This window comes from Callithrix jacchus, chromosome 7 (assembly GCF_049354715.1).
Source record: "Callithrix jacchus isolate 240 chromosome 7, calJac240_pri, whole genome shotgun sequence".
Lineage (NCBI taxonomy): Eukaryota > Metazoa > Chordata > Mammalia > Primates > Cebidae > Callithrix > Callithrix jacchus.
The window spans coordinates 128257064-128267861 of record NC_133508.1 but is presented as its reverse complement, the minus strand read 5'-3'; the positions used below and the strand labels follow the sequence as shown (position 1 = coordinate 128267861).

Genomic DNA, 10798 nt, shown 5'->3' with positions numbered 1-10798 from the left:
AGCTCTTGCAAATTGTAGTATGATATCAGAACTGTCTCTCAAAACTTTCATTCCCCTAGAACAATGAATAATTACACAGATTATATTTTAACTAGTTCCTGTTAACATAGTTTTTGGTTACCTTATATTGTTTCTTTCATTTTGTGTTTCTCCATCTGCTCCCAACTCTACTCTCCCAGTTTCAGTCTATTTAAGGGACCCAGTTACATTCTTTTCATGTCTTTTTTTTTTTTTTTTTTTGGTCAGCAGAGCTGCCAGGATATTTCTCTTTAATATATTTTCTAAGCAAATATGTATCAAATTTTAAGTAGTTGGAAAGATATTGATAGATTGGGGAAAAAAAAGAAAACTTCCGATGTTTCTTTAGCTTTGAAATAGCGAGAGATCAGACAGTCGACAGGGAGCCAGCCTTAGAAGGTGGAAAGCTCATTTGTGTATCTTGCATCTTTTACAGAAAGAAACAATAGCAGCTCCCTTGGTTCGGAGCTCTCGGCGCCGCCTAGTGGATGGAGGCGTCTTTGCACCTCATTCCCCTCATTTGGCATTGTCATTATGTGGACCCTTAGAAATGTTCAAATTAAATAGGATAGGAAGAAACAAACACCAGCTCCACGCTCATCCCAATGTGTGAGTCAATTTCAAAGTTAAGTTTCATTTTTCAAAAATTGAATGCTCTAGTTTAAACACAATCTCAAATACTAAATCTAGACGGTGAAGGTGGATGGCAGAAAGTTTAGGAACAAAATTTGTTAAAATATTCGAGTGTTTGGATCATTCTCTGAGGTGGGAAAGGAGAATCTTTGATGCTGATGGGCAGTGATGTGTCCTTCAGAGCCTGGAAGGAAAAGTTTATTCTCTATTACCCACAGTTGGCAATAACTGCTTTCTAAGCCAAAATTCCAAATCTTCTAAACATTAAACAAGTTTCTTTTTTTTCTCTTCTCCTTCTCCTAAGGAAATGAGGGCCTGAAAGTGAATGATTATATTTAAACTCATGTCAATTCAGGGACTCTCTTTATTTGTATTTTAAATCCATTGGGAAAATCTAAGATTAAATCCAGTTTAGGCATTTCCTTTCATTTAGAAATGTGATATATCTGCACCCTGTTGTGTTTCTGAATTGTGATTTTTAAAAATGAAAAGTGAATTATGTTTGCCAGAATATGCATGACTTCTTGGATGTATATATCATATACTTTCAAAAAAAATTCAAGAGAGAAATGTGTCTGGAGAAAAAAAGAACTGAGAAAAGTTAAACAAAACTCCAGCTCTGAAAATTTTTCTTTTTCATTTAAGTTTTCAATTTGATCTTCAAGTTCATCTTTTGAATCTTCAGGCCACTATCAGAATAAAAGCCTTGATAAAAGTCAAGGTCATATTTTCCCCTCACCATTATTGCTCCTGGAAGTTGATCTAACACCCACCCAGAGAAATCGTCTCTGATATTAACCGTTTCTTAAGAAAATATAATTTGAGACATTCACAAAGTGGGGCCTACTGGGTTCCCGTTTGCTTCATTTTAGAGTGGTCATAAAACACGCTCTCCCCTGCCCCCAACACTTCGACTTTCCTCTCCCCTTTTCTTTTCAGATTTCGGTTTTTCGTAGGGTCATATCTCTGTTGTCTCCCCTGCCAATGCTGTGAATTATTCCAAGCAAAAAAACCCTGTCGAACCGCCCAATACAAGCTGTGCGATCAGCCTTTTGAGCTCTTGAGTCATTTTAGGCGTCGGAACAAAACAAAAACAGGCTTAAATGAATTATTTATCAAGGTCGAGAATAATTGATTTGTGCAGTGCCGTCAGTTCTGGATTTTAAATTTGTTTTCTCCCCCTCCCCACTTCCCATCCTGAATATGCAGAGAGGGGAGTTCGAGTTGGAACCCCCCAGGGCCAGGAGAAAACGCACCTCATTCGGGAAGTTGGTGGATGATGATGTTGGATGGGAAGAACCCTCATCGATATTTGAAGAGGGAAGAGTAGGTAGCATCCGCCTGCAGTCTCGGGCAGCCCTAGAGCCCTTCCTGTTCTCCCCACAGCGGTCAACTCTTTCAGGCGCGGGGTGCCCAGGCTGCGAGGCTGTGTGCAGCGCCGGGCCCTGAGGCATCGGATGAGTCGCCTTCGCAAGCCCACCGTCAGTGATTTGGTAACCGCTGTCGGTAAGCCGAGGCTGGGCCCGCGAACTCTCCGGAGGGTCTGCCGGGCCAGCACTCATTTCCCGCGCCAAAGGCGGCTGATCCAACCCCACAGCAGCTTATATTGGCCTGACTCGACCCGGTGGAGCTCAGTCACCCTTCCCCAGAGCCTCCCCGCACCCCTCTAGCCAGCATCGGCCCCTGCTGGGAAGGAGCACGTCCCGCGTTCCCGCCTCAGCTCACCAACCCCGGCTCCTCGGCCAAACTCCCCTGGCCTTCCGAGAAGAGCGAGATCTGCCCGGATTGTGCATCTCCTCGCCTTCGTCCCTTCTCTCCCCGCTGTTCTCGGAGGCAGCCCTAGGAAAAATGGCACGAAGACGATAAGAAACAGCTCAACCCACCCTCCAAATAGTGCAGGCATTTTCTGGGTCAAACACATCGATTTCCCTAGGAAAACGCAGGCAGGGTGAGTCGCCCAGCTACCCCCTTCAGGGCTCAGGGCTCAACCAAAAACAGTTCCGACCGAAAGGCAAGATCTTGTCCAAGGAGGTCATTTGCCTCCATGACACCCCTCCCTTCGTCCTCAATAGATTAACGCTGTGGCCCAGAAAGCGACCTCCAGAACTGCAACTAAACCCCAGATCTCGGCCCAGCCTTTGCAGATGTTAAAGGCCACGCGAACATCATTCTGCACCTAGTCACGGGAGTGAGTCCCGCCCGGCAGATTCTTAGGGTTCTTAAAATGCTAATTTGGAGTAAAATGTAACTCAAAGAACTTTGAATCATTCATTGGCACCTTATAATTACTCTGCTAATTAGGTTGACACGGCACTTAATCAGGAGTAATACGCCGTCTTGTCACTGGCACTTCCCATTACTCTGACATTCAACAAGAGACAGGTTGGAGACGTCCTAGAGAAAATAATGCAAGTTGATACCCTCCGACGAGGCGTCACAGTCACGCCCCGGGTCCCCGGTGGATCAGCAGTGACTGTTTCCTTTCCAAATAAGCGCCCACCGAAGGGGGGCGGGGGGCAGGGGTGGACGGACTGCTTTGGGGCGCGGGCTGCAGACCCGCCGCTCTGGGTCCTGAGCCCCGCGCCCGCCCGACACCGCATTGAACCGGGGCTGCCCTCGCCAGCAGAGACCTCCTCGGGCATTAGTTCCCCTGTTCGGGAGAAAGCGTCTGGCCAGGCATTTCTTCCAGCACGGGCTCTCACTGGAGACCAGGCTGGGGTCCCGGCTTGGAGCCTCATGCCTCCTGCTCCCCGAGAGTGCCTGTGAACGCGGCCCCGACTATGTCCCTTTCAGGGACCCGCCGCCCACCGCGCCAAGCACGAGCGCCTGAGTTCGTTAGGGGAGAAATCAGAGCCCAGAGCTCGCCCACCCGCTTAGGCTAGGCTCCGGCTCCTGAAGTGACACACTTTTCTGTGGGTTCCTTCAGGGATCCCCTTCCTCCGCTCCTCTTCGGACTATTCCCGCGCGCGTTTGGGGAGGCTGCGAGGGCTGCCGCGCTGGAGCCTAAAGGTAAGTCCCTTCCCGTCCTCTTTTCCCTCTCTTCTGACTTCTTAAGAAAACGAGCAAATCCTTGCTATTTTTATTTTCCTTCTCCCCTTTGGTTCCCTTTCTCTGGTCTCCCTCTGCTCTCTTCCCCCACCTTCCTCTTGGCCCGCACTAGTGATTGTGGACACCGGGACCACCGGACTCGGAGTTGGCTTAGAGCTGCGGGCGCAGGGATGTGCGGGTTCTCAAAAGAGCAGCGGGGTCCGAGTGGCGTCCGCTGACGGGCTCGCGAGCGCTGCGCCTATTGGCTCCCGGCACGTCGGCGTCGCTGCTCGCGCGGGCGCGGCCAATGGGGGCGCGGGGCCTGCGCGCGGCCTCGGCAGCGGGGGCGCGGGCCTGGCGCGGCGCGGCGCGGGGAGCGGCGGCAGTGGCCGTGACGTCACGGGAGGGGGTCGGCGCCGCCCGCGAGCAGCCGGATTACAAGCGAACGCTCCCGGCAGCGGCCGGAGTCGCCCGGCCCCGCGTCTCCGCTGCCTCCTCCGCCTGCTCCTGCTCCTTCTCGTCGTCCTCCTCTTCCTCTTCCTCCTCGGGTTGCCGCGGCTGTTGCGGCCGTGTGTGCCCCGCAACTTTCCAAGAAAGTTAAGAAACTCGGCTACGGGGCGGCCGTGTGGCGCGCGGCTGCCACCTCGGGAGCCGCGGGGGAGCTCCGAGGGCGCGCGGCCTTCCGGGTTTCGCGGTCGCTGCACCTGCCGCGTCCGCCGCCGCTACCGCTGCCGCCCGGTGCCAGGCTGTGGGCAGACCCCAGCAGCGGCGGCAGCGGCGGCGGCGGCGGCTCCGGGGTCGCTTCCCGCCGCCTGCGCCTTCGCCTGGGTCCCCCGCGCCGCCACCGCCGCGCCACGTGCGCGATCGTTCCTGGAGCGCACGTTCCGAGCTTTCTCAGAAATTTTTGTAACTCCTCCTGCATCTTTCTCCCACCCCTACTTTTTGCATAAGAGAAAAAAAGTTGTGTCGAAAGTGTCCACCGATTGCCACTTCCCAATTACCATTCCTTCTCTCCCCGCCCCACTTTTTTTTTTTTTTTTAAGCGGCGGCAACATTGTTTGGTGTTTATTTTGTTTTACGATCGATAGCTTCCTTCGCTGGTTCGGGGCGGCTGCTGAACGGCGGAGTGGCGTGGACCTCATGTAGAAATGACAACAATGGAAGGGGCCAGCGGGTCGAATTTTGGAATAGACACGATTTTGTCCAGTGCCAGTTCGGGCAGTCCAGGCATGATGAATGGAGATTTCCGCCCTCTCGGTGAGGCCAGGACCGCGGATTTTAGGAGTCAGGCCACCCCGTCTCCCTGTTCAGAGATTGATACCGTAGGGACTGCGCCGCCTTCTCCTATCTCGGTCACGATGGAGCCCTCGGAGCCGCATCTGGTAGCAGACGCGCCCCAGCATCATCACCATCTCCACCACAGCCAGCAGCCGCCGCCGCCGCCGCCGCCGGCCGCGGCCCCGACGCAAAGTTTGCAGCCTTCGCCCCAGCAGCAGCCGCCGCCGCCGCCACAGCAGCCGCCGCCGCCCGCCCAGCAGCTGGGCTCCGCTGCCTCAGCCCCCAGGACTTCCACATCTTCTTTCTTAATTAAGGACATCTTGGGCGACAGCAAACCTCTAGCGGCATGTGCACCCTACAGCACCAGTGTATCCTCTCCCCACCACACCCCGAAGCAGGAGAGCAACGCAGTGCACGAGAGCTTCAGGCCAAAGCTCGAGCAGGAGGACAGCAAAACCAAACTCGACAAGCGGGAGGATTCCCAGAGCGACATCAAATGCCACGGTGAGTCGTGCCGCCCGGCGCTCTCGGCAGTCTAGCTTGTCCTCCTGGTTCCCAATCTCCCTTTCAGCCTTCAGCAAATCTCTGCTGGGGAGTGATTCCAGGAGCTTCTCGGGGGATTGGGCGATAGTGGAAAGACTGCAAGACGGAGCGAGGCCTGGGCGTGCGATTTGGGGACTCTTCGAAGTTCTGTTTATTGTTACATTTCTAACCCACAACTTTCACTGCCATCTAGCTCCTTCATTTGTTTTGCTTAATTTTAATCTATTGGGGATTGAGGGGCATCGGAGAGCATCTGACAGGAAATACTTTTCTTTGATAAAAGGGATGGACTTGGGATTTTCCTCGCCGAGACTTTGGGAATGAGAATGGGAATAGAGCGAGGTGGGAGAGAGAAACCACTTAGCTAGCATGGTGTGATCACAACTTGGTGTTTATTCTGTAATGCAAATGATTCCACCTGCCCACGTTATTTTCTAAACACCATCACAGGAATTACCGGTTTTAATGAAGGAAAAATTTCTGAGTTCATGAACAGAGCAACTTTAGATCGTGGTTAGTATAGGGAAGCCGGTAAAAATTTGTAATCAGTTTCTTAAAAACACCTTTCTTACCCTATGGCCTCAACTGAATATTTGTATCCTGTGAAGATTTTGGGCCCCTTACAAGTTAATTAGGAGGTAGTATTTATAAAAATAAAATCTTTGAATTAATCTCTTTTATGTTTTTTTTAAAAAGATGACAATGGAAATGCCCTTCAACTCTCTTTTCCCATTTTTCCTCAAACAATTTCATAAGTAAATGTAGTCTTTGCGTGGCAAGAGTTTTAACATAACAGGAGCGATTTTTCTTCCTTTACAGACACATTATTTATTATTATTAATCTTTGTTTTTCTGGTAAAGAAATGTGCTGACTGGAAGGTAGGATGTTGGCTCCTCATTTTACTATTATAGCATTAGCATAATAGTGTCCAAAACAGATGTACAGTCTGGTCTGGCGATTTTTTGTGCACCAACCTCCCCAGTGGGTCAATTAGAGAGATTATTGTTCTTCCTGCAGGGAAGATCAAGGAGCACTGCACAAACGGGTACAAACAGGGAGGGATTGACATATCGATTTCCCAGCATTTCAGTAAAAAACCAAAGTTGACAAATAGAATCCGGAAATCTCCACACTGTCACCTGGATGGGCTCAGTGCTTTTGAGCTCAACTCGGTGTCTGGGTGACATATTGTTTCTGAAGCTTTAAAAGAACTGATGCAGGTGGCTTCAGAAAGCTTGATCCCAACATTTCCCAAGTGCATCTGATAAAGAGAAACATCCAGAACTTTCAGAAAAAAGTAAAATGAAAAAGATGCCCCCCCCTCAAAAAAAAAAAAAAAGAGTACCAAATCAGTGAAATAGAGTCATACTGAAAACAATAAAGAAAAGGGACAGCATCTCTCTCAATCAAGAAAGCAATAACAAAATAACCCTTTTTAAAAAGTTTCTTTTTTTAATGTTTACTTTTTAACTTCCAACTATGTGAAGATCAGACACCCTTTTAGACCCGCTTTAGAACCTCTGAACAAGGTCCTGTACTCTCCAGTCTGAAAACAGCTCTCTTAATCCATACGGGGTAAGGCCCGAATGTGTGTGTTCTGCGGGTGGCAGAGTATAGTCCCCTGAGGCCAGTGGTTTGCTTGGGAATATGGAAGTGAATGCCAAGACACTCAGTCCTTTGCCATTCCAGGCTAACTTATGACTGTGGCTGGGTTTCTATGGTAGGGACAAAGGAGGAAGGAGACCGGGAGATTACGAGTAGCCGTGAGAGTCCCCCTGTGAGAGCCAAGAAGCCTCGAAAAGCAAGGACTGCTTTTTCCGACCACCAGCTCAATCAACTGGAGCGTAGCTTTGAGCGTCAGAAGTACCTGAGTGTGCAGGATCGCATGGACCTGGCTGCAGCGCTCAACCTCACTGACACCCAAGTCAAGACCTGGTACCAGAACCGCAGGTAAGGGAGGCAGTTTAGAGGAGCAGAGGTGTCTGACCATTTAAGTCATGACCGTTACACCCATCTTCTTCCCTCCTGGCTTCTAGAAACTCTAAAGACTGAGAGTTAGAGACCCTGGAGTGGGCACTTGGGTGCTTTAATGGTGAGGCAGGGATGAGCCACACTTCCAAGATAAGAGGGACCAAAGGGCAGCTGGAATTTGGATAATTTTGCACTTCTAAGTGCTTTAACAGGTGCTGCTTTCCCTCTGAAACCCGAGCCGCTGGAATTCCCCCCACTTCATCCCCAAATCAATGAAGCCACACCTTCTCAAATTGAGACATCTGTGCAGCTGACACTCAGACCCAGAGAGCCTGCGCGGTGCACCCCTTGGGCCCGCCCCAGGCTGGTTCCAAATGTTTGTAGCGTAACACAGCTTAGCCCAGCTATTGCTATCTCCACAGAGCTGTCCCACCAAGTGTCGACGTAAATGTCCTTGCTTTGGCCTGGAAGGCGGCTAGGAGAAGCAGGGTCCAAGCCTTGGTCAGTGTAGCTGCAGAGACTAGGAGAGCCCAGCTGGGTTGGAGTTAGTTTGGCAGCCGCAGGCTGGAGAAATGGGTGGCTGGCCAAGCATCCAGACTGGGAGAAGGAGGGAGTGGGGGTCTGTCCCCTGTACTGGCTGCCTCTGCTGTCTCAACATGGAGCAAAGGTGTCGCAGAGCCTACCTGGCACTGCTCCTTCTCTAGAAGGGAAATTAAGAAAGCAAAGTGGCTGGTAGTGCTCACAGGGCTGCAAAGTGTAGAGTGGAACCTGGGCAGTTGGAGGCAGAGGCAATGCTGTGTTTTCAAGCCTGCCGCACATCTCCTTGTCTCGATTTTTCTCTCCCCCTCCTTTTCTCTCGTTTGTGTTCTAATCGTCCATAAATGTGGTTGGAAATGCCCATCCAGTTGTCATCTTTACCATAATTTTCTGTCTCATTACATACGGTTTCAGCCACCCTAATTCTGTCGGAAAACATTAGTGTCATTTGTAGCCAATTTAAAATGGGCGACATGTTTATTAATTTGGCTGGAGCTGCCGGGTATGCATGGCCCACCAGCCCTACGTTCCTTCAGAAGGCATTTGAGTAAATGCATTTGAGTAAACGCCTGCTCCTCTCTTCTTCCTAGCAGGGTGTATGGGGCGGGGGGAGGAAGGAGACAGAGAAAAGCTGATCACAGGTTTTAATTGTTACTTTCTCCCTGAGGAGGAAATACCTTGAAATGCATTTCCCCCCACAGAACGGCCAGGAGGTACTTTGCCCTTGGGAGACCCCTCCCTCAAATGAATTCCATTTTAAGACCTTGTTGTCATCCTCCCCTTAAGCTCCCTGCCCACTATAAAGTCCTTTCGGCTGATGAGAGAAATGTGTCTCCCAGCCCTGGGGACTAAGACGGGCTGTGGTCCCTGGCCCAGGAGTCTCTGCATCCCTTTGTTTTTTGGTTTCTTCTCTCTCAGCCCCAGGGGAAGGAAGAGAGGCTGAAAGCAGAGTCTGGAATTGTTGGGCACGGGGAGGGGGGGCAGTGTTGTGGAAGGAGAACTAAGGAAAAAGGAAGGTAATTGCTTGTGGAAGTCTCCTTTGGCTCTAAGGAAAGTTTCAGGAAGTAGCCAAACTATAAGAGGGACAACAGCAGAGCAGAGCTTTAGGAAAAGGCAGCAAGGCTTGTAGGATTTCATTTGTGAGAGTCTCAGCCATTGAAGGTGTAATTCACAAAACTGACTTTGGGTTTGGGTCTTTCTGGGAGCAAGCCTAGGGCAGGAGATGTGGTGCATTGCCAGTTTGAAGACGTCTGTGAGTGTTCCAGCCACCTAGGGGAGAAAGAAGGAGGAGGCAGGAGGGTGCCAGAGAAGGGGCCGGGTCTTGGTGCCTGGACCATGCCCACAGCTGCTGGGTGCCTGCACGCCCACTTTCTTTCAGGACCAAGTGGAAGCGGCAGACGGCGGTGGGCCTGGAGCTGCTGGCTGAGGCAGGGAACTACTCGGCGCTGCAGAGGATGTTTCCGTCGCCTTATTTCTATCACCCAAGCCTGCTGGGCAGCATGGACAGCACTACGGCTGCGGCGGCTGCCGCTGCCATGTACAGCAGCATGTACCGGACTCCTCCAGCACCCCATCCCCAGCTGCAGCGGCCCCTGGTACCCCGCGTGCTCATCCACGGCCTAGGGCCTGGGGGACAGCCAGCCCTTAATCCCTTGTCCAGCCCAATCCCGGGCACCCCACACCCCCGGTGAAAACCTGCAGCGAAGGCACTGCAATCCCGTCCCCAAGTCCCTAGCCAGCCCGGACTGCTGCTCCTCCTCTCCCCTGACCAGGCCACTAGGCCTCCTTTGCAGCTGACTCTGGAAGGCAGAGGAGTAAGAAAGGAAGATGCTTATCAGTGGGTGGGGGGGCCCCCAAAGAGGACCCAGCCCTCTGCTCTCCATCTCCCTACCCCTAGAAACAGAGCTGGAAAGCTCCCCCACAGCAGTGTGACTGGTGAAAACGCAGACCCCACACAAAGTGCGACCAGTAAGTGAAAACATCAAAAAAAAAAATCTCCAATTCTTTTTAAAAAATGACTTAAGGGACAAGCAGGAGGGAGGGAGGGAGGGCTAAAGGAGGGGAGAAAGAAGGGCATGGAGCGGAAACTGCACGGGCAGAGAGAATTGTAGATGGACAGCCAGCCTCAAGTGCTGAGGCAAAAGGTGTTGCCGAGGACATTCCGTCTGCCCCAGAGAAAAGAGGAGGGTAACTGAGAACTTTGCACTGATTTCTCATGACCTTTTTTCTTTTGGAAAAGTGGCATGCTCCATAATATGAAAAAAAATGTACATTTGAAAGACTGAGTGATAAGTGATATATCATATTTATTATATGTTGTCCAAAAAGAGTCACTTATATACGTTAGTAAAAACATGATTTTTCTTTTCATGTCTTTTTGATTCAGTAAAATAAATGCTTAGACAAAAATATAGATTTTTTTGTGATTGAAAATTACAAAAATAAAGTTTATCTTTTTTTAACAAGTGATGAAATCCAAGGGAGCTGATTTTACTAAAGCAGAATGTACAATGATAAAATGCTGACTTGGTTTAGAATTATAATTTTTTCCTGAAATATTAGGAATTTACAAAATCCGTAGACGTGGGGTTGGCTTGTATAAAAGCAGCTCCATTTTTCGTGCTGGCCTCTTTGGAGCCATTATTTGATATGTGTGAGTTTCTTTTTTAAGTGGATGGTTTCAAAACAACCCAGGAGGCGGTGGAGAAAATCTGTACTTGTAGGCTGTTGGTGGTGGATAAGTCGGCGGCCAACTTTGCTGCGGTCCTGGCCTGCATAGAGTCCCCAGCC

General features: G+C 50.4%; 1 protein-coding gene across 2 annotated transcripts; it reads left to right on the top strand.

The window, feature by feature from the left end:
* Positions 1-3488: 3488 nt before the first annotated feature.
* On the top strand, positions 3489-10477 carry BARHL2 (BarH like homeobox 2). 2 transcript variants are annotated; one of them, XM_002751061.7, is made up of 4 exons: positions 3489-3660; positions 4767-5460; positions 7225-7450; positions 9387-10477. In XM_002751061.7, exons 2-4 carry the CDS (start codon positions 4827-4829, stop codon positions 9697-9699), a joined length of 1173 nt encoding a protein of 390 aa, XP_002751107.2. In that variant the 5' UTR covers positions 3489-3660; positions 4767-4826; the 3' UTR covers positions 9700-10477. The 2 variants fall into 2 exon arrangements, with proteins under 2 accessions (XP_002751107.2, XP_078188526.1); XM_078332400.1 differs by lacking the exon at positions 3489-3660 and having other exon boundaries at positions 4122-5460.
* Positions 10478-10798: the final 321 nt, after the last annotated feature.